Source organism: Daucus carota, chromosome 3, assembly GCF_001625215.2.
Source record: "Daucus carota subsp. sativus chromosome 3, DH1 v3.0, whole genome shotgun sequence".
NCBI classification, from domain to species: Eukaryota; Viridiplantae; Streptophyta; class Magnoliopsida; order Apiales; family Apiaceae; genus Daucus; species Daucus carota.
In genome coordinates this window covers 47,093,780-47,119,915 of record NC_030383.2, presented here as the reverse complement: position 1 = coordinate 47,119,915, position 26,136 = coordinate 47,093,780, and the positions used below count along the sequence as shown (strand labels likewise).

Sequence of the window (26,136 nt, the reverse complement as noted above, 5' to 3'; positions counted from 1 at the left end):
TCAGCCGAATTTTGTCAAATCAGATTAAAAATCCGTCTGATTATCGACTAATCGGTTAATTGGCCGATTTTAAGAATTTTTAATTATTATGATTTAATAAAATTATATATATATATATATATATGTATATATATATATATATATTAGAATAATTTTAAATATAATATATAACTATATGACAAAAACTCTGATTCGGCAAGAATCTCATTTCGTAAATCAAATTTTCAATACTTTTAGGTAAGTGGTAATTTAATTATATAAAATTTTTAAATAGTGTATATATTTAATGTTTATATTTTAATAAATATCATAATAGTGACGATATCTGTACCTATAGACACTAACATAATACGACTTAATATACAAATAGATATATAATTTAAATTATGTTTATAATATAAATAACCTCAATTTAAAAAAGATGACAAAAAGATATAAAATATATTGAAAAAATAATTTCAAGCAACCCGTGCGGGTTTGAAAAGCTAGTTACAATTAAAGCTCATCACATGTCATTGTGTACAAATTTTTGTGCACAATTATGTACCAAGCATTTTCCAACAGGGAGATAACAGAGTAAAAATAGTGCGAAAAGATAGGAAAAGTGCGAAAATGGCATGGTCCACTGACTATTTTTTTTGTAAGTTTTGGAATATTAAAGAATTGGATGGCACATTTTAAAAAGAAAACTGTAAATAAATGGTTGAGACAAATGGAGTAGATTTTAGAGCCGTAGATGAACAGATGAATAAAAATCGAGATTGAATCTGTTCGTTTACTAAAAAAATCTGATCTAAAATATGAAAATTTGTTTGACTCGTAAACAAATTCGAGCCAAGTTTTTTGTCTTTCACTTGAAATCGGCTCATTTGGTTAAGTTCAACTCGGGCTCGTCTAATTTGACTCGAATCGGATTATATCTAAAGATATGTTAAATTTTAAAATATCATAAATAATTTGAATATTTATAAATGAAAATTGCAATTATTATTATTAAAAACTTAACATGAAAGATCGAATGCGATATAATAAAAAAAGGATTGTATACATGTTTATGATTATTATGAAAGTTGTATATTGATTTGGATGTAACTCGTAAAACACACATTAAAATGTCTATGAGTCGAGCATGTGAGTGTATGATTATTACGATTGTCTGATATATTTTATAAGATATTGGACTTTGTTTGAACTCAGTCGGATCCACATCAAATCAAATTTTTCGTCAGCATAACTCTTATTTAACATATTAATACTAGCTTGTAACTCGTGCGATGTACGAAATTTTTTTTAATTATTTTTTAATTATTTATTTTTAATATATTTAAAATGATGAATTTTTTTTATCAATAATAAAACATATAATTAAATAAAAATAAAGTATGAGATAATATTTTTTTGTAAGTCAGAACTACTTGTGCGGTATTAAGCTCTTATTTGGTCATTTGGTCACGTCTTATTTTTATCTTTGACTTTGTGTTTGTTTAGTAGCATTGTTGTATTGTTCGCGGCATTATTTAATATGGTAACTTATCTGGTGATTATCTTGTGTATTTTTGACATATTATTCATGAAATAATGTATGTTCATTTTTTTTATCTTTCTGACACATTTATATTTTAATATTAAAAAAATTATATAATAATTTTACAAAGATAAGTACTCCATCCGTCCCATTTTATATGATTTTATCACTTTTTGCACGCTTTTTTAGGTAGGTAAAGGAGGTACTTGTACATAATATTTTTTCGTGTTTTTTTTTTGATTAAAATTTAAATTTTAAACTTTTATGCAAAGTAAAATTTATAAAAAAAATTCATATAAAAGTAGATCTATCGAACACATTGAAATACACGTAAACAGTAAACTGGTCATATAAACCGGGACGAAGGGAGTATAAAAGTTGGTGAGTCTGATGTGGAGTAGTTTGTGTTCAAGATGTTCACTAGTTTTTTGTTTGATATATTTTGGTCTTGTTGTTGAAAATTCTTCTCAGTATAATATTTTTGTTTGATTTATATTTATATGAGAGGGTTTTATATATAATATCAACTATTATGCGATATTTTCACATCTTTTCTTTTAATATATTTTGTTGATATGTATTCACATAACAAGATTTAATATATGTGACGTCAACTTCTATTAAATTGTATTTATCGATATGTTTTATATTAAAACTATACGATATGAATTGTAAATTATTTATATTTCTGAAATTCTATATGATTTTAGAAATAAAATCGATAGTCGTGATTTATTTTGAATTAAGAAAATGAATTATAAACATGCAAGCAGAAGACAAAATATGTTTCAGATTAAGAAAAAATGTTTGTTTTCGTTCTCTGCATCATTACTACACTTCTTAAACTGAACTTTCATCTTTAAAGCCAATATCCTTCTATGTTTTTAACAGTCCAGGTAATAATTTTTTTTCACCTCATTTATGTTCCGTTTCTCCAAAACCAAACGGTCCCTAGATTTGACACACACGAAGGAAAAGTTCACTTAGAATCTTGATCCTTTCTTTTCACCTCCTTTGCCATTCCATCATTCCATGAGACCATCCAAACGCCCCTCAATTTAACACATGTACAGAAAAGAAAAGGTTCATTTACAACCCTCTTTCAAATTCCAGCAGCATCTCTTATTACATACTTAAATACAGTATGTATGATACAAGTGCCAAAAACATGTATATAATAACAATTTCTCCAGACAGAGAGCATAATTCACACGAGCCTCGTTCAATCTGCCCTACCATTTTTTACGTTCTGCCTTTTAATTTACTCCCTCGGAATATAAAATTTTCATTTTTAAGGATCGATCTCTTTTCATTGTTTAGGATTTGATCTCCTTGACACGAGGCTTCTTTTGCAGGTTACACATGACGACTCTGATCATGAACACATTGGGAAAAGAAATGACATTAACCTTTTCTTCATGAAGTATATTATCCAAACTAACCCCACTTGGCGACCTAATCTCACTAATTAAACTAATCCATCAAGAACAGGTTTAGATTAGTCAGATTTGGCCATGTAATATAAAGTGATATAGTACCTAGCTAAAATAAAGTTTGTTCCCAAGTAAAATACACCACTAGGCACTAGGGACCATCCGATGATATATAATTACTAGTACACAACTCTGAGGTACACCAAACATGACCTTTATAGCATCCCTGCAGAATATTCAGTGTCTTGGATTGATATACCCAGATCTAGGTATCAAGTGAGCAAGGAAAGTATGAAACTTAATATAAGTATCAAACATTACAGGGACCATCTGATTATATATTATTACGACATGAACCAGGGACCATAGGCTGATATATGAATACACCATGAACCATGATAACAAGAAAATGACCCTTTTAGAATCCCAAAAGAATATTGGCTCTAGATGAAACTGGTTTCTCAGATTAAACCGTGCAAGGACTAAATGTTTACCAGCCGGTGTAGCTCTGTTTCTACTGCCTTTGTGTAATTTGTGTTAGTTCTTGTAGTGAGCTTAACAGTGACTACCATCTTAGGTAGCATCAAAATTTGGATCAATGATCTCCAGAACTAGGACAAATACTATCCAAGTCTAGATGTATTTACATTCTTACCCAAAATATGTTAATCCTATCACTACAGCAGAAATTAAAATGTCAATTCTACAACTAAATATCAGAAATGCACAGTACATACGCCTTTACAAAAAAAAGTATATTATAATAAACCAAACACAATAGAAAAGGTAAAGAAGGATATACAAATGAACTTCATAATGGTAATGGCTTTCCCTCTCAAACAACAAACAATAGGAGCAGACTGCACTCTGGAATGATACTTGCTCCATAGGATAAGACATTTCTTTTGATTGTGACCCAAAAGAAAAGACCGACATCAGCATAAGGATTCAAGTTCAAAGTCGAGGACAATAAAAACTGACTTCAAATGTTCTAGAACTCTTTATTGCTGAAGGCAAGCAAACTACCAGGAAATGACTTTAGCTTTAAATTGCAGGTATACGAAATATTTCACGAAAGAAGGCAGTCAGACAACCTATGCAATGATGTGAATGCCAGAACATGAAAGTTGGCATGATCCACCTATTAATGCTACAATCGTAGGAAGGTTGGCATAATCCACTTACTAATGCTACATTGAATGCATTGAAAAAATTCCATATCAAATGCTTACTCTTCTATCGAACACTCATGAAGGTTGGCATACCCTCTTATTGCCACCAGGAACACGTAAAAAAATATTCCAAAGCTAATGCTTACTCTTCTTGGGAATAAAAGCATCATCAGCCTTAACTACAGAACAACTGAATTCGCCAGATAGAATAAAAAGACCTACAACTACAGCATAAAAGATGCTGATATCCCTTCTAGCAGTGGTGGGTCTAAAGCTCTATACTTCTAAAAATTCAGGAGTTCATTTTAAAATGTTCTCATACAATATCTAATAACTATCAAGCTTTACCAAACAGGAGGAGATAGTGACAATCTGCCTTTACCATCGATCTATCTCTAAATTAGTGATATAACATAATCACCGGATAGAATTTGATACGTCATCAGTATGTCAAGATGAATGCATAGCCATGGACTCAAAATCAAGCAGGAATCAAAACAAAGATACATCCACAAAACCCATAAAATAAAGTAAAGGATTCTTATATAGGCAAGTATATATATAATCCTTGCAACTTATTCATGAGTTTTTATTTAAGGACAATATAGTTCTAAAGCAAATCAACCCGGAAAAGGCACTTTCTTTGCATCATTAGTATCTGTGTATGAAATATGCAACTATTGAATTAACAAACATATAAATTAACACCACTTTTTAACCTTCCGAATCTTTCTTGGCCCAGGGACTTCCATTCTTCCAACAGAACATCCACACCTTGCCCGAAACACAAGAACCGCCCTTCCATTGAGAGGTGCCATCTTCTTGAGCTCAGCTTCTAACTCCCTGTGATGATCACGAGGCAATTCAAACAACCCTTTCTTCAAACCATCTTTACCAGAACAAGTATTGGAATTCTTCACACACTCCTCAGTTTCAAGTTGTATATCGAATTCAGCTGCCCTTTTAAGGCCTTTACAACCAGGCTTACCACATTTCCTACTAGTACACACAGTAATCACCAACATAGCTATCAGTGCAGATAATATACTCAGTCCTAAACACCCATATATCATCGGAGCATTGGCAATCTCCTCTTTTAGCACAACATACACAATCTCAACCATATCAAACACTTCAGAAGATAACACCTTTATATAAGGATATAACAGAAACCCACAAGCAAAAATCACAGCAATCAAGATTATCAAATCAATAACAGCAGATCGAGATTGATCACACCCTGGAATATTCAAATGATTTGACGAATTGGGTGACTTTTTAAGCCTACGTAATTGATTAGATTGCTTCAATTTCAAACTTGGGTCGCTTGAATTCACAGATTTAGCCATGCCCATATCACGGTCAATTGAATTTGAGCTATCAAAACTAACCATTTGGATTCAGACCCAGATAGAAAGATTAAATTTTTATCACAACCCAATAACCAATACTCGATTATAAATCAAATTCAGATCGACCCACTTTCGAAAAAATCAAAAGAAAACAAATTGAGTGTGCCTAATTCAAGAACTTGAAGCTGAGTTAAAAATTAAATTAGAAAAATTCATTGGAATTTGAGAATGAAAGAGATGGAAAATAATGAAGATGAGAAAGATTCAAATGGAGATTGGGTTTGGCCGGCTTGAGAGATCAGAGTAAAATGTGAGGATGGACAAAGAAGAGTCGTAGAAGTCATGACTCGTATATATATGTGTTGCACACACTGCCACTCCTGCTTTTTTTTTCTTTTTCTTTTTTTTATTTCTCATCGTTTCTCAGCTTTACACGTTGGGCTGGCCCGATGTATTTATCAATTACTCCCTCCCTCCCCCTCAATTGTTTACATTGGAGGGGGACACGGAGACCAAGACAATGTATGAAAAATGAGTAAAGTTAGATGAAAAGTGGGTAAAGTGATGGGACCTATCAATATTTAATAATAGATTTGAGATAGTGGAGGAAAGTAGTGGGTGTAATAGTAATTTTTATTGTTAAATATAAGATAGTGGGGGAAGATAGTGGGTGTAATGATGAGAAAAACTTACTATTTATAGTAACGTAAAAAAATAAGACCTAAAATATTAACTGTAAAGAAATGAGAGGGACAGAGGGAGTATCAAATTATTTTTCCAAAGGCGAAAAGAACCACACATTTGGTGCTATTTATACTTTAGATTATAATCTTCATTATAATCATTCTAATATTCACAGTATATTTATTAATATAACAGAAGAACTATGTATCTATGTTTGTCCAAATTTTTAATTAATATCAAATATGTAAGTAGATATTTTATAATATTTGCTTGCAATCTAGTTATAATTTAATTTTTTTTAATTTATAAATTTAAATTACAAAAACTCGTTTGACTTATAAGTAAAATTTCTAAACACATTTAATAATTTTTAAGTCAAATATATATATATTTTTCATTATTTTAAGCAGTGTTACAGAAATCGGGAATCGGACCTAATCGGTTGAGCTACCGATTCAAGGATTAATCGGAAATCGGGGATTAATCGGAAGGATTAATCGGAGTAAAAATCGGGTTTATTTTAATATTAAAATATTATTTAATATTTAGTTATTATTATATTAGCTATTTAGTAACTAATATATTTACTATATTCATAAACTCTATAATTATTCATATTTAAAGTAATACATTATTTTAATTTTAATAATTTATCACATATACTTCGATTATGAAATATATATAAGGATTAATCGGATTTCAAAAATCGGATCGGTGGCCGACCTTGCAGAGGATTAATCGGGGATTTATCGGTTAAATCGGGGATTTTTAGAACACTGATTTTAAGTAATAAATAAGTAGCCGGGCGACCCGTATATCTCTATCATGCGCCAAGTTTAGGCATTTCATGAAATTATTTCTCTGTTCTTTTGTGAGTGGAATCATGATCAATATACAATTTAATAATTTATCCTTTGCGATCGTGTTGTAAATGAGATATATTAATTTTTTATAACTAAAATTTATTTGTTTTTGGTTAAGGAGTTCGCACCGATGAATGATGATAATTGACTGTAATGTTACCCAAAGGAAAAAAAAAAAGGATAAAAAAGACAACGCAATTGAACGTGATGGTTTGAAAATGTAACCGCTGATTACTCGTGCTCTTTTGCCATTTTTTGAATTGACCAAACAATGGTAGAAGTAGAACGCCTAGTTATACATGTTATGCGACCCGACGGTCGCGCCAGTCTACCAAACCACACCAATGTCTTGACCAGATATTGCCCAGTCATTCCGTTTTCTTGCAAGTAGAAATAAAGGTCAAAACTATGCATAGAGATCATGTTGTAGTTAAAGTAGAGATATTGAAATATTTAAACATTTTGAAGAAGGGTTAGTGAGTATTGATCGCAGATCCCTGAATAAAATAGTTCATGTATTATTGCACGCGCCAGATCCTATCAGGTGGTATAGTGTTATTCTGGATTATATATATAATGTTAGAGTATCTCCAACAGCGTTGGCTAAATTGGACATATTATGTAAAATTTGCTGAACCTGTAAAATATTTTGCTTCAATGGTATTGGTTATATTGGTTGGCTATAATTTAAAAATAGTATGTTATTAATATTTTAGAATGTTAAAATAGAATATATCAGTTCAATATGGTAATAAACGATGTGCAATTTTCCTACAGATTTCTTACAGACATGTAGAGGTTCGACAAATTTAGACATCCATAGGAGGTTGGCTAAATTTATAAACAACAGCTGAGCATGGTTAGAGTTGAATTTTTCGAGCTGTTGGGTAAGTTTTTTTATTTTAAGTTTGTCAACTCACCTTTTAGCCAAGGTTTTCAATGATCGAAGATGCTCTCATTAGAGCATCTCCAAAATTGAGCACCTGTAAGACATTATGTAAATTTACTAAACATATTTTTCTTCAATGGTATTGGTTATATTGGTTGTTTATAATTAAAAAAAGTATGTTATTAATATTTTAGATTGTTAAAATTGAATATATCAGTTTAATATGGTAATAAATAATATGCAATCTTACTACGGATTTCTTACAAACCTGCACAGGTTCGACAAATATAGTCTTCCATAAGAGGTTGGTTAAATTTATAGACAACAGGTGGGCATGGTTGGAGTATGAATTTTTCGACCGGTTGGCTAAATTTTTTTATTTTTAATATGCCAACTCACATTTTAGCTATGCGTTTTTAATGTTGGAGATACTCTTACTGAAGATAATAATTATTATTATATATGGTCAAAATATTAAAATATATATATGTTGAAAATAAAAGTGAAACGGCCGGAGTAGAAGAAGTCCCGGGAGGAAAACTTAATCTTTTTTCTCGAAGACTTGAGGCAAATCAAAGACTTGGCCAATCGCCATACAACTAAATGGTGAAGATGATTACAAAAAATAAGAAGAAACAACCTCAATGGTTAAGATTGTAAGTCCACTCAATTTTGTGAACGAGAAGAGAAAATTCGTGCAATTTAGGTCTATACGGTTGACGTACTTACTGATGAGAGGTGACCATGGTCTTGACCATAAAATATTGTACAAACACATTGCTATATGCTTTTATCATGCAACTAGACTTCTAAGAACATCTCCGATCTCTACTGATGTTGATTATAATCTGTCGACTAAATTGTATCTGTAAGACATTATATAAAATTTGTTCAACCTCTAAGATATTGTGTTTCGATGATATTGACGCTATTGATTGGTTATAATTTAGAAATTATATGTTTTTATTGTTAGAATAGAATATATCAGTTCAATATGGTAGTAAACGATGTGTAATCTTTTTACAGATTTCCTACAGAGCGGTAGAGGTTCGACAAATATAACCATCCGTTAGCTAAAATTATAGACAAGTGGTTGGTATGATTGGAGTGTAATGTTTTGAAGAGCTTGACTATATCTTTCATTTTTGATATGCCAACTCATTTTCTAGTTAAGGATCCATGATGGTTGGAGATGCTCTAACAAATGTAATTAAAGTAGTTTAAAAAAAATAAAAATGTAATTAGTCCCTTGACTTAGGTTGGTACTTGCTTTTTCAGTTTTCTTATTGACTTGGATCATATTCGGACTACATTTGAATTGTGCGGATATTTTTCCGCACAATAAATATTGGCTTACACCTTTATACATTACCTAAACACTACTCCATTTTCAGGAGCGTACATGAACCCACTTTTTTTTAACCTTTTTGTTTGTTTCACCCTGTTAACACTCCCCTGTTAACACTTCTCTGTTATGTTAATTCTTTTAGCGTCAGAGGAATCATATACTTAACACTTATTATTTTGTTTTTTATTTTATTTTTAAAATTAGTTTTATTAAGTAAAATATAAAAATTGGAGTGTTCAAATATTTTAATAATAAAAGAATTACAATGCTAACTTTTTCATAATTTATTTAACATTACGAAAAATAAAAATTACATCATTTAATTATATTATCATAAAATGTTATTGATACAAAATTTATAAATTTACTAAAATAATTCTGCCATCACCTATGCCTATGTATAACTTATAATTAAAAACATTAAATTTGTTACATTATTATAATATTCTGTTCATATTAGAATAAATGTCTTCCACCAAAAATAATTCTTCTAAAATAATTCCTCCAAAAATAATTCCTCTAAAATATTTTTTTTGATAGAACTTAAAATAAATTTTCTATCTTTAAATTTCAGCATGTCAGTACACTTTTGAGACATTTTCTGCCTTTGACTGGTACTTTGATCTTGTAATTGTGAGACATTTGAAACTTAACCACACAAATGTTACGGTGTCTTCATTTGAAACTAAACCACAACCAAGTAAAATTGATTGACCATGATGATTAACTCCTGCAAAAGGCGCGAATGGCATATCATATTTTATGGTCAAGTATGTCGTATCAAATGTCACGACATCTCCAAATTCTTTATATGCAGCTCTACATCGTGCATCAGCCCAAAATAAATTTTTTATCCTATTTTCATCATCAAGATCTATTGAATAATAAATATGGGAATCTATAGACTGTGCTTTGTTAAAATAATTTTGGAGGGCAACAACATCGCCCTCAGCCAACCTCAGTTTTCTTACTTCTCTCATATAATTTTCACAATCTTTTTTACTGAAAGACATATTCTCATGACCTTCGTGTTCAACCACAAGAGCATTATAACTCTTATTCATCGGAATACCAGCTTCATCATATAAATTAAGACTTCTCTTTGCATGTTTAGTCAATTTTCTATTACATCGAAAGCGATGTGCTTTACTTGGACTCAAATCATGATTGTGCTTATCATCAAATTGAGTCACATACCATTTATTATCCTCATCCATCCTTTTTGCACAAAGTCTTGCTTCACAACTGGTTAAGGTTTTAAACTATCTACCACTTTTTGATTTGGTTCACCATAACGATTACAAGCAACTGTTAGATATGTATTAACCCCATCAATTTTTCTCGTGTTTCTGATCATAATTCCAAACCCATTCTGTAGACCATATTGTCTTTAATATTCACATACCTCAGTTTCAGAATTAAAAGTTGTATTTACCTCCGGAGGTGAGAGTTGTTTGGTAATTTCGCCATCAGTATTTTTCTCTTGCACTAAAAATGATTCCGTTTTCTCATACTCTTCATTATCTTCTTGTTCAATACACAGATTCTCAAACTCGAAATTCATTATCCTATACAAAAATCAGAATAATAAGACTGATTAAAATTGAAATAGAGAAGAGATGAAATAGCTTCAATGTTAACTAGTTGAATAATATGTGTGTGTAATTTTTTGTGAGAAAGTAAAAAACAGTAACAGATACCTGATTGGAAGAGAAGGTCGAAGAAATCAGTACGTCAGGAGGAGAGGAGAGGTTAATATTCAGAAGACTTCCTAATTAAACTAGGTGTTAACATGATAAAACAAATAAAAAAATAAAAGAAAGTGGGTCAATGTAGGCTCCTAAAAATGTGGTAGTGTTTAGGTAGTGTATAAAGGTGTAAACCAATATTTATTATTTTTCGCATAACGTACGTGATAATTTCTTTATGTACAGATTTGGCTTACCTTAATTCACTGTTTATTTTCAAATTAAAAAAAATTAAATTGTCTTTTCTGGATATTTTCTTTTTGATGATTTTTTTTAAATTTTTGTGATCAATTTTTCCAAAAAAAAAAATAATTGAATTTTATATATTTTTTATTCAATATATAAATTTATGTATTATTTATAATAAATATCACATAATATTTATTTTTTATATTTAAAATAGTGTATATTTTAAGTACTTAATAACATATCAATAAAAATTTAAAATCATTTGATGTGTAAAATCATTTTGACTTGGGGATAGCTTAATTAAACAAAATATATTATAAAATATCATCAAAAAGTAGATCTAGTCTATTTTAATATGTAACTTTCTATTTCCTAAACATAACAAATAAATATTTTCTAATAGTTGGTCAAAAATTAGTCAATTTGACTCCTCAAAAAGCAAAAGGGACATGTAAATTGAGATGGACGGAGTATTTTAACGGAAGTTAACGGAAATCAGCGGAATTTAACGGAGTGGGTGCGTATCGTTATTGAAATGTAAAAATAGGGGATGCGAGTTGAGTTTCCTGAAGTATGGGTACAATATCATTTTTGAACGATAGTTAGCGGGTACGATATGCAATTACATCAAGATTATAATATAAACAAAAACATTGTTTTAAGATTATCAACAAAATCAATTCAAATGCATGTAAACATAAATATATCACTATATATTACATATGTACAAATGTAATAGCAAGGGATAATGATGTCTTGGCCGCTTTACACGAGAACTAGTCCGTCATCATCAAACTGTAACACAAAATGAAGTGCAAAGAACTCTCATTTACTGGACCAAGTCCTTTATTCGTGCCCGATGAACTGATGATTAACTTTGCTTAGAGATAGTCAACTCTCCATGATTTCGGTTGCTAGAAGAATTCTGTATTTTAAGAGAATGAAAAAATGCAGTGCAGTCGTAAGGAAAGTTCCCAGCTTAATTAACAATAGTATAGAAAATAACCTCTGCTCACTTAACAAGTCCAACATGAAACCATATAAACCAAGCAATTCCACAACAGAGATAGGCTTAGGACTAGAAAATCTGTCCAACAAAGCCTAGCAGTGTATGAGAAGTTCCTAGCAGCCTTTTTTCACAGAGAAGATGAAGACTTTATTTTATAGTGAACCATTCTTATCTTTTGCAAGTCAATCTACTCTTGATAGCCGTACACAATGAAAATGGGAATATCAGGACTGCAAAGGAGTTCCATACAAACTCAGGCCAGGACATAATTATCGGAACAAAATATCTGATATCGTACACGCATCGACGATCAAAGCACTTCTAGTGTTGTGTTTGGTTAAATATAGAATAGAGTCTGTTGGGCCTCCAGCCCAAGAAGGCAAGCCCACAAAGAAGGAAGGTTCTAGAACTAATAATATATTATATATAGGAGTCTTAGATCTCATAAGAAGGGGTTGGAAATTGAGAGAAAAGAGCCTCCTTGTAATATCTCAACATTTGGCGCTAGAAAGAGGGGCTTTTTCATCCAACCACAAAAACATACATACAGATCCAACCATTCCGAAGGAGCTTGGACCTCGGAATCCATGACGCTCCGGTGTTCTTAAATGCGACGAATATTTTGTGATCATGGCAACTAAGAACGAGGAGTGAATCTGCCGGAATGATGAGATCAGAATCGCCGTCACCGATGAACAAAAAGCTTTGATTCGCGCGTTGAATTTTCAGTCCGTTGTAGCCTGCAAGTGAACGGCACAATTGAGCTCTCGAAATGAAAAGAGAGTTTCATATATACATATATCTGTACGTATACTTCTGTTGGAAGGATGAGTCTCGATCTACCTTTATTCGAGATCTCCAATGAAGAAGCTCGGTTCATGTACACTCTATGTTGCTTGTCGATTTGTTTTTGGATATTTTTGACAATGTTGTTGAGCTGTGCGCCACCACAGTTGCTGATCTGTGCGCCACCATGTTTGTTGATGTGCGTGCCACCACAATGGATGATATACGCACCACCACGGTGGATGATATATGCGCCTCCAAGCTAAGAGATCTGACGCCGTCAAGTTTGATAGAGACTCCATAAGAAAAACTAGATCTGAAAGAGGGACATACATGAAGTGAAGGCTGCTTGAAGTGAAACCACGGTAGAAGCAGTACTTCAATACTCTCAGGCTGCACAAGAAATATTAAATTGATGATATGATGAATAAGATAAGGAGCTGCAATTGAGTTTGAGCAGAGAGATGATGTTCTCAGATCTGATCGGAAAAGGAGGCGCTGAACTATTGAACCAATGAAGTATTGAATTCATCCGAAATAAGTACCAGACTCAAAGAAGCGGTTCATCAACGTCCTCAAATTTTGCTCATGAAGCGTCCTTAAAAGTCAGAGCCTAAAATGTTGTTAAATCCAGGTTGAGAAGCGTCCCGTCTGTGAAGCGTGCTATCTGTGAAGCGTCCCCACTTGTGAAGCATCCATAAATCCAGCTCCTAGAATTTTCTTAAAACTCACAATAAAATATCATGTATCTAACTCGAAGAAGTAAGCGCTGAGCTGTGGAATCAGTGAAGCGTTGAAGTCCTTTGAAAAAAAAAGTACCAAATACAACCTTCAAGAAGTTCAACAATCTGACTCCACACTCCATCGGCTCCTGAAGCATACAGAAACTGAATTCCATCTGTATCCAAAGGAAACAAACATATATCCCGATGGGACTACAAAAATCACGAATTCATAATTCGGCTCTTTGCTCCACCAACTCTTTGAGCGTCCAATTTTTGAAACATTATTAATTGCTCTTCGAGCGTCCAACTTTTGAAGCATTATTAATTGCTCTTTGAGCGTCCAATTTTTGAAACATTATCAATTGCTCTTTGAGCGTCCAAATTTTTAAAGCGCTCCTCTGTGAGACGCCATGCCTGTGAGGCGTCTCGATTGTGAGGTGTCCCGCTTGTAAGGCATCCTGCTTGCGAAGCGTCCTTAAATACAACTCTCGAAGCATTACTAATTGCTCTTTGAGCGTCCAATTTTTGAAGCATCATTAATGGCTCTTTAAGCGTCCAATTACAATTCTTCAACACAAATTACAATTCTTCAATACAAATTACAAATTACGATTCTTCAATACAACTTACAATTCTTCAATACAAATTACAAATTACAATTCTTTAATACAAATTACAAATTACGATTCTTCAATACAAATTACAAATTACGATTCTTCAATACAACTTACAATTCTTCAATACAAATTACAAATTCTTAAATGTCACATTTTTTACGTATCCTTCAATACAAATTACAACTCTTGGAGCGTCCAACTCTTGGACTCTAAGAGCTCTCTTAGATGATGATATTACAGTGGATAAATACTTCACCAAGTCACACTGTAGAGACCTCAATAGAAATCAAGAAAAAATAAATTCCAGAAAGAGTTATCTTCGCCGCCTCTTCAGTTCGAGGCTTCATCACATCTTTAGACTCTTTGTGAAGATGACATGAGTACTCTTCTCCATCATGGCGATGGCATTTTTTATCTTTGTCAGTAACAGCTGGAACATTACTCCTTTTATATTGGAAAGCACATCTAAAGATCTGTATACTTCCGGGAGGCCTTAAGGTCCCCACCAATAATCCTTTATTAGAAGATGTTGGAAGCCCTAAACCTGAATGAAGCTTGAAGATGTTTCTACATTTGTCTCGGGAAGTCGACGCTAAAATGGTTCAATGATCAGCATCTTTGCTTCAGCGGCTCTAGTTCATTATTTCAACAGCTTCCTTGACCTTCAAGGTCGAATCGCCTCTTCGCTTCAGCGCTTCTGCCTCTTTACTTCATCGGCTCCTCAAACGTCCGAAGCTCTAGTCGTCCATGACTTCCAAGGTTATGAAGCTCCTTGCCTCATAGGAGGATTCTTATTAGTTGCGACTTTCAAAGCTCCAATCTACTTCTAACTCTCAAGTTCTCGAAAGCTTGCAACGTGTCACCGGGTGGCTATGACTTCCTAGTTGTTCAGATATCCCGTGAAATTTATCGAAACAATTATTAAGCAGAGTTTTAGGAAAATGGTTCAACAGCTCCACACTGGTCTTAGGTATCACACCCCAAGGCTTCATCTGTCCAAAGACATCACCTCCAAAGATAAGCCCGACAATCCACATCTAAAGATCTGGTACTATGTTGGAGGGGGACTAATGTTGGGCCTCCAGCCCAAGAAGGCAAAGCCCACAAAGAAGGAAGGTTCTAGAACTAATAATATATTATATATAGGAGTTTTAGATCTCATAAGAAGGGGTTGGAAATTGAGAGAAAAGAGCCTCCTTGTAATATCTCAACAGAGTCGGTAGAAATAAATGAAAACGATGGAAGAAGTGCTCACCACGCAACCCCGCTAACTCCGCATTAGCATGATATTACTGCGCACGGATTTATTTTTGGACTTCTCTCAAAAGGCCTCATACTAATGGAGTTGTTTGACTGCTTATATTCAAGACAAATTTTCTTCATCCTTCCGATGTGAGACTTGAGTCGACACCCGCTCAACAAGAAGGATAGTTTTTCCCAAAAATGACCTGAGTATAAAAATTTTATAATAAGATTCGTGAAGAAAATAGATATTGAAAATTTTTATAAATAGTGCGGTTTGAGTTCTGGTCTAGGTTATAAGGAATGAAATAGGAAAAAGAAACTTAATTCTTAAACAATTATGTATAAACTCTAGTTTAGTTCTTATCACATTCTTTTCAAGTTTATTTGCTCATCTTTTATTCTTGAGCTATGTCATTCGTCCTTTATGTTTGAAAACACTAATCATCTACTTAAAGCAATTAGATAAATCTTCCTATATTTTAACCGTATTCCATAACTCAAGAATAGTAAATAACCGCATCAAGGACGAGTGCCAAATAATTTATATACAAAAGAACAAGACAAGCATAACAATCAATGAAAAAATAGCGAGAACAAAAGATTGGCCAACCATGACTCTCAATCCTTGCATACAAGAAGGAAAAGAATCAATTAAAGCTCTCATTCATCAGTCTCACAAATTCTTGAAAATCAATCCTCCCATCTCCGTTTTCATCAAACTCACTGATCATCATCTTGCAATTCTCCATCTCCGAATTTTCATTCAGTCCCAGAGCCCTCACAACTTTCTGAACCTCCCTTGCATCAATAAATCCATCTCTGTTTTCATCAAAGACATCAAAAGCCTCTCGAACCTCATCCAAGCTAGCCTCATTTTCTTCGAACATATTTATAAACTCATCTGAACTAAACCTCCCCTGAAGATTCAAGTCTTCAGGCTGATAAAAAAGTCCAAGATTTTGCATCACTGTCTCAACATCTTCTCTGCTCAAACTCCCATCATCAACCAGTACCGAGCTATCGGGTAGTTTAGCTCTGAAACTACCCGATAGCGCGGACTTGTACTGGATGGAGGAGGATGAAGATCTTGAAAAATAACTAATACCTCTACTAATCCAATTGTAAATCATATGAGAAAAGAATAGCTCAAGAAACCCAAAAAACCAAAAGGAAAGCGGAATTGTATGCAGAGCTAGAGATAATTTCTCCATTGGAAATTGTCCTAAGTAGCTCTCTTGAGGCATGTTTAGTTCGTAATTATATATATCTCGAAACTGCAAATATTGTGAAGAATCTGGAAAGTTTCTAAAGGGCTAGCAGAGAAGAAACAAATGAAAGAATTTGAATTTTTATTTTTGAGTTGTTGAATAACAGGGGATGTGCATGGCTATATATATGGGGAAAAAGAGGAAGCAGAGGAAGGTGCTGTGATATAAGGAAGAAGTATGAAGAAATTGAGACGAAATGTGTTTTAGGAAGTTTCGCAAGTCCTGCAGTGTGGGAACTTTTCATTCTGCGAGGCCGAATTATATTTTGTCAGGCTTGGTAAAGTCATTATTTTATTTGGGCCGGTAAGCTGCTACAATAACATGTCAACAACACGTATTAAACAAGACCGAATACTTTGATTTTAGATACTCTCCTTATTTTTAAATAGCCGATAATTGAATAATTGACACGCATATTTAGAAATATTGACGGTGTGATTAGGATTATTATTTTTTATATTTTATTTAATATAAAAAGTTAAATTTATATTTTTAACTCATAAAAAAGATAAAATAAAATTACAATTCTAGTTATGTGTTGAAATTATTTTTTTAAATAAGTTAAAAGAAAATAAATATCAAATATCTAGAAATAGAAACAGAATTATAGAACTAGTTGAGGACTATTATTAAATAACTATTGTTCATTCAAAAACTATTGTGCTATAGTCAAAAATCAGTAATAATTAAATCAGAAACAGGGCAATAATTGATTATTATTCTGTTGAATATGAAGTACCAAAACAGGTTGACTCGAGGTAAGTGTGCACCAAGAGTTGAAATTTCCGGACAAGCAACAAATACACGTTATTTCCGCAAACAGGAATGAACTTTCACAGACAAAATATGTTTGGTTGATTAGCTATTTCTAAAAGTATTGTTAATTTATCTAATCTGATCTGATACTTACAATATTACACCGTCTGATTAACATCTACTTGTACTCCAGAGACAGCACACCTACACTCTGACAATTATTAATCTCCTCGTCTGAGTTTGAGAATTATACCTCCTTTCTTGGTGCAAATGTGAGAATCAGGATTAATTTAGCAGAAAAATATGTAGGAATTAGGAGCCTGAGATAATTTAGATTAAGCTTGGAAAGGCCACACCTCTAGTTACCTCTGAAATTCGATTAAGTTGATATCAGTTCCGGGGCTGATTGGTTAGGGAACTCTTATATTGCCAGCAATTTCTCGGCCATTGGATTCAAAATTAAAATAATTCAAAATTCTGCTCCCTCTCCCGGCACAAAATAGTTGCTGAAGCCAAAACTTCTTTCAGCGATCCTTTTGTGCTGATAGAGCGAGCAGAATTTTTAATCTCAGCCTTTGGATCCAACAGTTGATAAGCTAATTGCCATATAAGAACTCCCTCGCGATCAATGACCCGGGATCAGCTCTTTCAAGGCACCATCTCTTCTGTAAGTGTAACCAAAGTCAATAAACGAATGAGAGAACTATTTACCTTCTTTCCCCTGCTACCAACTTCTTAGAATGCTCTTGGTAATGAGGTAGCTTACTATTGAAGTGAGCAGAAATAGAAAAATGCACATGAACATATACACCAACTCCTGCTTGTACATAAATAAGTAACTCTGATGCAATAACCACAGCATTCAGTCTCTAATCATCATTGCAGACAACTCTGATACAATAATTTTTGATATATTTTGACGGGAAAGAAAATGGTTTTTCTTTCGGCCTCAAAAATCGAAAGTATTCCAAGAGGATGCCAACAAACCATGCAGAATAAGAATACTGAAAAACGCCATTACATTATGGTAATTCGAACCCACGATGACAATAATTATTTAATATGATCCATTTAAATTATTATTGCTAGTAAATTGATAACTTATTACTTGCCAGGAAGGTGAGGTAATTACTAATCACATACAGATTAACCAAGTGAAACTTATTACATAATAGACTGTTAACAAAACCAGTACATAATAAACTGTATACAGTACATACACATTCTCATCATATAACACTGAACTTATACAAGAATTGCCTAGCTATCTCTCTCTGATGACATTTTCTTAATATCATCATTACATTGTCACTAGTTCATATCCACTAACTAATGGTAGGGTCTTAGTCTTGAAACTAAAACTCCCTTTTCATATTTAATTTAATTAAGACAACGCTCACCTTCCTCCAAAAACAGTGCGGACCTGGACCTTCACTGTACTGATACGGAAGCCTTGTGCAGGGTATGACTCGCCTTTTCCCACACAGATTGTACACTTGGATAATACGGGCCTTTTTAAAATATTCCCCTTGGAATGGAAATAATAACCATCTCCGCTCAAATTAACAAAATCTACTTTTATTTTGAAACACTTAACACTCACATAAAAACATATGTATATGTTTATAAAATGCTGCATGGATGGATTCTACCGGAACTGTCTACCAGTATAAGTCTGGCCAAAGGACCAGCCGGAAGGGGCGACGTTATAGGACACCACACTGCGGCCATCACTAGTGACAACTTTAAAAGATAGAGTCTGTCCATTAAGGTAGTTGTTGCTCTGCCAGTTTTGGCCCCAATTCCTTGACATTGGCTGCCACCGTGTTCTTGATCCCTTTATGTATACTGCATGAACGTCTCCAGCTCCTTCGACATTAGTCACTAGTACAAGGTTGAAGTAAGAGTGCCCATTTATTGTAAATCTAATGCCTCCCCTTCTCCTGCAGGGTACCCTACAGAAATACACATCCATACAAATTTAATTACTACCTGAAATTGTCGGTATTATTACCTTTTTTCATCTTCATCACAGCAGAATTTTAACTGAAGTTATTCTGGATTCACCATAAATGATTAGACTGTATTGAGTGATAAGTAACTTGCAAGTCAAAGAAAATTAATTTTCGTATATTGTGAAAACTACTCCTTGAGTCCTTGTGTCTGTGATGTGTTCAAACAGTCCCTTTATAGAAATAAAGGTAAAAAACACTGTACATTCTATCTACGTGAGAGTCTTGTGCACTGAGTACGACTTTTCTGCTGATGTTAAAGCATTAGTCTCGAACCTAATGCTTAGTGAGAGAATAAATCTCAAAATTTAAAAGAAACGATAAGCAGTCACTAAAGAGATAAAATCCCTTAACAGTCTACTTGATGAGTGACAGATGCACTCTAGAAAAATTTATTTATAAATTTATTTTGGTAAAAGGTACCTTCTGTAAGCAACAGGGACGATTCCTGCCCTGTATTGAGCAATTCGGAGAAATACAGGCTGAGAGAGATCAAAGTGGTGGTTAGGAGGGTCACACCAGCCACCAGGAGGACAGAAGTTTGTGGCGGTGACTATGATTGCACCACGGAGACACCACTTTGGATCGTTAACACAGACAATCTGAAAGCATGCTCCACAGCTCAATCCATTGTTAAACAGAGCTGTGCTTAGTGCTGCTGTGTTCGTCCCATATCCTTGGCCATACAAATTTCCATATCCACAAGCCCCGCCTAGTTACGTACATAAAGAAACTCGCATTAGTTTTAACAGCATACAACGTCTCGTGTGCAGTGGTAGCTTGTACATTATGAGGCAAATGTTGCACACTGCAAAAATTTGAAATTATGTACTAAAAATAATTACAAATAAGTTGTGTAACATACCCATAGTCCCGGAGGCATCACCTCCTCCATAGAAAGTAGCATGAGCATTTATCCAACCTCTGTTATACCCCTGCACCGAAGAAACAATTGAAAGGAAGCCCAAAACTACAATTCCAGTGATCTTCGTATCCATCTTCAAACCCGCACCTGCACAAAATGTTGGACCAACTTGAATTAGCTATGTTTCGAATCACAGAATAACTTGTGAGTTGAAGTTTGTTAAAAATACGGAAGTATGGAGTAAGTTACAAGAAAATGAGAATGATGAGATCCAAGAAAAATGCAGTTGTGAGGAAATGAGGATGGATTTTTAAGGGGATATATAGGGAGTTTAGTTGTAGTTGGGGTCTGGACTTGAGTGCCAAAAGCAGAGCTCACAAGGTACAGTACTAATCCGTTAGTGTGGGGCCGTTCTGCTATTCACCGGAGGCTGTAATATAAACATGAAAGTAACCAAACTCAACCACACGGCTGGTTTTGTTGGAGAATGATGCAAAAATTGTTTTATTTGGGGGGATTTTTTGATATCATATGACTACAAAAACACAATAGCTTTCTAATCCTAATTGAACATACTTGCTGTCTTTGGTATTATACGTTATACGTTCAATGAGTCATTTGGTGTCATCACTCCGTCATATAAAAATTTGATTGACATTTACGCGTTCCAAACATGGTTATGTAACATAATGTGATGGTCTGGACCATGATTTCGGAATGCAGTATCCCTCAAATGTTGCGTAAACAAGCAAACTAGCTTGAGTAGCTTCCGCAAAGCCAGGGGCTTCACAATCCTTGGAGCTCAACAGCCAACATGTGAATGCATGTTAGAAGTAGGGGCACACTGTCCTTGTGCAGCTGGATGCATGACCTTTCCAAAGGTGAGTAAACTGTGCTCAAATACTTAAAAGTACACCCGTAAAATCAACATGAGTGTCGGTGTGTAACGGTAAGTGCTTTTTTTACTCTGCCCTCCCCTATAAGTGCTTAAAATCTTTGTTTTTTATCACAAAATTAGTGGACCTGGTGCTAAAGGATCCAATCCTTTCCCCTTTTCCTTTCCATAGTGTAGATGTATCTATCTGATCTATCCTGATTCTCATTCAGATTGAGTGGACCTCCTTTAAAAAAATTGAAAATTGTGCACCTCAGGTGTAAAAGGATGCTGGATCTTGTTGAGAAAAGTTAAACAGAGTGAAATTGTCGAATATTTATCACTGAAAGTGATAGAAGACTGACAGTAATAATATGTATAGTCCAATTGTGATGGAAGAAGATGGCTCTCACTCACATGCCACAATAGTCTTGCACAAATCTGGTGTTGACGTTTACGCCTTGCAAGGCGCGACAACGATAGATGTCCTTGTAGACTGTCCAATTCATTTATGACAGCAGACATGTTTGAACGGCTATGTATGATTCTTAGGTGAACAAGATTGCCACTCATTTCGCAGTTCTTCACGTCTGCACTTTTGACTCCAGTAGAGGATATTTTTACCATAGAACTTCCAAGAATTCGCGCAAGCAAACTCTGGGAATATTCTGAAATTCGGGTAAATCAGCAAATCTCAGTCGAATAAGATAAAATGCATTACATTAGAAGTGAACTTCCCCGCGGGGAAAAATCAGTCATTTCATAATCAAAATTTCACGTCTAAATTGAGCAGGACGGAGAATTACTAGTCTGGTAACGCGGAGAATGACATGACATATAGGGATAAATTCGGTCATCATCAGCGAGTAAATGGGGATGGGTCCAAAGAACATGTTATAGTTTGGTAGTGGTTTAGACACCAGCCAGCACTAAGAAAACACATCATATGAAAGTGATTATATTAGAGGCAGCTAAATCAGTAGATGAGTTTCATGGGCTCCCTTACATTTAACGTAAAGTTTTCAAAACTAACCAGCCTACGTTCAACTTTTCAAAACTAACCAGTCTAATTCAATTCAACAGGGGCGACCCAAACTAAATTTTGGCCAAAGCATGGGTCACCCCAGCCATGGGCGACCCATGTATGTATTTTTTTCAAGCATGAGTCGCCCGTGTCTAGGGCGACCTCAGTGCTGGTTCTGGTTTTACAAAGAGGAGGCCCATGAAATGGCAAAGCATGCATGCCAGTTAGAGCATCTCCAACGGCGTTGGCTATAATCGTTGGTTAAATTGGACCTGTAAGACATTATGTAAAATTTGCTGAACCTGTAAGACATTTTGCTTCGACGGTATTGACTATATTGGTTGGCTATAATTTAAAAATAGTATGTTATTAATATTTTAGTTTGTTAAAATAGAATAAATCAGTTTAATATGGTAATAAATGATGTGTAATCTTCCTACAGATTTCTTACAGACCTGTAGAGGTTCGACAAATATAGCCATCCATAGGAGGTTGGCTAAAATTATAGACAACAGTTTCATGTGGTTGGAGTGTGCCTTTTTCAACAGATTGGCTATATTTTTTATATAAGGTATGCCAACTCATTTTTTACCTAAAGGTTTTGTAAGGTTGGAGATGCTCTTACGTTTTTGATTTTTTTTTATGTAATCTTTGAATATACTTGAGAATAACCACATATTTGTAAAATAATAACAATAATATTATAATAATATTATTTATAAATATTATAATGATAATATTTGTAAATTCCAATTATAATAATATTATCTTATGAATATTTTTTTTACAAAAATATTTTCTTTTTATTTCCGATTTTGTTTATTATGTTAACCATATTTGTAAATATAATCCGAATAGTTAATATTTTTAAATATTAAATAATAATTTTTGTAAAAAAAGAATTCGAATAGTACTTTTAGAATAATATTTGTAAAATAATATTGTTATAATCAGAATTTATAAATATTATTGTTATAATCTGAATTTTCAAATATTATTGTTATAATCGGATTTTACAAATATTTGAATTCTTTTTTTTTTTACAAATATTATTGTTTAATATTTACAAATATTAAATATTTGAATTATATTTACAAATAGGGTAAACATAATAAACAAAATCGAAAAAAAAAAGGAAAATATTTTCAAAAAAGAAAATATTTGTAAAATAATATTGTTATAATCAGAATTTACAAATATTATTGTTATAATCTGTATTTTCAAATATTATTGTTATAATCGGAATTTACAAATATTTGAATTTTTTTTTTACAAATATTATTGTTTAATATTTACAAATATTAAATATTTGAATTATATTTACAAATAGGGTAAACATAATAAACAAAATCGAAAAAAAGAGGAAAATATTTTCAAAAAAGAAAATATTTGTAAAATAATATTGTTATAATCAGAATTTACAAATATTATTGTTATAATCTGTATTTTCAAATATTATTGTTATAATCGGAATTTACAAATATAACAATAATATTTTTACTAATATTATTGTTTAATATTTACAAATATTAACTATTCGAATTATATTTACAAATAGGGTAAACATGAAATCGAAAAAAAAAAGAAGAAACATTTGTAAAAAAAAAAAATATTTGTAAAATAATATTGTTATAATCAAAATTTGCAAATATTATTGTTATAATCGGAATTTACAAATATTTGAATTCAATATTTCTACAAATATTATTGTTTAATATTTACAAATATTAAATATTCGAATTATATTTACAAACGAAATCGAAAAAAAAAGAGGAAAATATTTGTAAAAAAAAAAAATTTTGTAAAATAATATTGTTATAATTAGAATTTACAAATATTATTGTTATAATCAGAATTTTCAAATATTATTGTAATAATCGGAATTTACAAATATTCGAATTCTTTTTTTACAAATATTATTATTTAATATTTAAAAAATGTTAACTATTCGAATTATATTTCCAAATACGGTTAACATAATAAACGAAATCAAAAAAAAAGATAATATTTTTTAAAAAATATTCGTAAAACGATATTGTTATATCGGAATTTACAAATATTATGGTTATAATCGGAATTTGCAAATGTTATTATTATATTATTTATAAATGCTATAATATTATTAGTATTATTTTATAAATATGTGGGTATTCTTAAATTCATTCAAATATTACAATAAAAATAATAAAAAACATAACAGCTTGAACTTGTACATTGCATGTGCTTCCTCCTTTGTAAAACCAGCAGGTCGCCTTATACACGGGCGACCCATGCTAAAAAAATACACACAGGGGTTAGTTTGGGTCGCCCCACTTGAATTGAATTAGACCGGTTAGTTTTGAAAAGTTGAACGTAGGCTGGTTAGTTTTGAAAACTTTACGTTCAAACTGGTTAGAAATGTAAGGGAGCCGAGTTTCATGTGGGTGTAGACCTTAAAGAGAGTGTAATACAGAGATACTTATTGATTCTATCTTTTTTGGTGGGAAAGCTTTGTGGAGCATAAGAGTAATAAAGTTGACAACCATCTAAGGAACATGTAAACAGTTAGGCTAATAGAAGCACATGGGAAGAAGAAGAGGAAGATATATCTGAGTTTGAAGGCTATAGATTTGCTTCCTCTTTAGTTCTCTCCATAATAAATATATGCTGCAGCTAGTGGGAAGAAGAACCTCAAAGTCAAGCACCTACTTTACTTTCTTCTCTTCTTTTTTACTAGTGTTCATTGTAGAAAAGTTAGGTACTCAAGGACTCACACTTTTCTTAAGCTCATGCCATCAGTGATCAGCCTGCATCTTTTTAATCAGATCAGGGAAATACTTAACCTCACTGACGGAATCAGACTGGGGATTAGCTGAGCTCCTGGCCTCCGAAATTATTTACTTCGGCTCCAGCTAACCTTCGAGATCTTTTTAGTCTTGGATTTGTAAAATTCTGGTTCCGCCACGTACTCGACCTGTTCATGTACTTGTCATTAAAGATAGTGCTCATACTGTAGACGACGGAGAAATTCAATAGAAGCGGTTTATAATCATTACTCCCTCCGTCCCCTTTTACTTGTCCCTTTTGAAAAAATAACGCATCTTAAGAAAATGTTAGTTGGATATCTTGTTTTCATACATATCCCTAATAAATGTAATGAATTAGATAGAGTTGTGTATATATATATGCTAGTCAAACATTGGAAGTTGTTACTTTTTGAAAAAACATACAAAAAGTTGCTTTGAAAAGAGAAGTGGACAAGTAATTTGGGACAATTTTTTTTTTTCAAAGTGGACATGTAAAAGGGGACGGAAGGAGTAGTTTTTGACAAACCAGTATTAATTTGAACTTTTATGAAATTATATTAACTAAGAACTAAAAAACTAACATGTTACTTTGTATTCAGATTTTGATTTCTATATATATTATCTTTAGTAGGCTTCAGACAGCTCAGGTAGAATTTGAACACAGCATAAAAAAGCGAAGCATGTAAGTCCATCATAACCATATTAGCTTCAACTGTAGAGGCCATGCTGTTTCTGACAACAGTTCCATAACCATCAAATGCAATTAGGTCTATAATAACTTAATGATCACCATTGTCAACACAATACAAAACCTTGTCTGCATCCAAACCCTCTACAGAACAAAAAAGAGGATGCAAAATAACCATGGCACGGCTTGTGTGACATGCTTGGTCAGATTTGTTTGTGTTCAATGTGAAATACTCCAAACATATCACTTGTACTCTTCATCTAAATATACTCAAGGAA

General features: G+C 32.8%; 3 protein-coding genes across 3 annotated transcripts; all 3 read right to left on the bottom strand.

Annotated features, from left to right (window-relative positions):
* Nucleotides 1-4,656: 4,656 nt before the first annotated feature.
* Nucleotides 4,657-5,826, bottom strand: LOC108211782 (uncharacterized protein At5g19025). Its single transcript, XM_017383468.2, has one exon. It carries the CDS (start codon nt 5,522-5,524, stop codon nt 4,832-4,834), a length of 693 nt encoding a protein of 230 aa, XP_017238957.1. The 5' UTR covers nt 5,525-5,826; the 3' UTR covers nt 4,657-4,831.
* A 10,287-nt stretch (nt 5,827-16,113) lies between these two features.
* Nucleotides 16,114-17,001, bottom strand: LOC108211174 (probable calcium-binding protein CML46). Its single transcript, XM_017382700.2, has one exon. It carries the CDS (start codon nt 16,827-16,829, stop codon nt 16,233-16,235), a length of 597 nt encoding a protein of 198 aa, XP_017238189.1. The 5' UTR covers nt 16,830-17,001; the 3' UTR covers nt 16,114-16,232.
* A 1,789-nt stretch (nt 17,002-18,790) lies between these two features.
* LOC108214289 (expansin-A15) lies at nt 18,791-20,891 on the bottom strand. Its single transcript, XM_017386222.2, has 4 exons — nt 20,736-20,891; nt 20,487-20,633; nt 20,045-20,333; nt 18,791-19,564 (listed from the first exon to the last, which is right to left on the bottom strand). The coding sequence occupies exons 2-4, from the start codon at nt 20,617-20,619 to the stop codon at nt 19,258-19,260; spliced, it is 729 nt and encodes a 242-aa protein (XP_017241711.1). The 5' UTR covers nt 20,620-20,633; nt 20,736-20,891; the 3' UTR covers nt 18,791-19,257.
* Between the last annotated feature and the right edge of the window lie 5,245 nt (nt 20,892-26,136).

Coding starts and splice junctions, on each gene's coding strand:
- LOC108211782 (XM_017383468.2), bottom strand. CDS start 5,524: ATGGTTAGTTTTGATAGCTCAAATTCAATTGACCGTGATATGGGCATG.
- LOC108211174 (XM_017382700.2), bottom strand. CDS start 16,829: ATGCCTCAAGAGAGCTACTTAGGACAATTTCCAATGGAGAAATTATCT.
- LOC108214289 (XM_017386222.2), bottom strand. CDS start 20,619: ATGGATACGAAGATCACTGGAATTGTAGTTTTGGGCTTCCTTTCAATT. Junction 20,334..20,486: donor TGATGCCTCCGGGACTATGG/GTATGTTACACA, acceptor GTACGTAACTAG/GCGGGGCTTGTGGATATGGA. Junction 19,565..20,044: donor GTCCCTGTTGCTTACAGAAG/GTACCTTTTACC, acceptor GTATTTCTGTAG/GGTACCCTGCAGGAGAAGGG.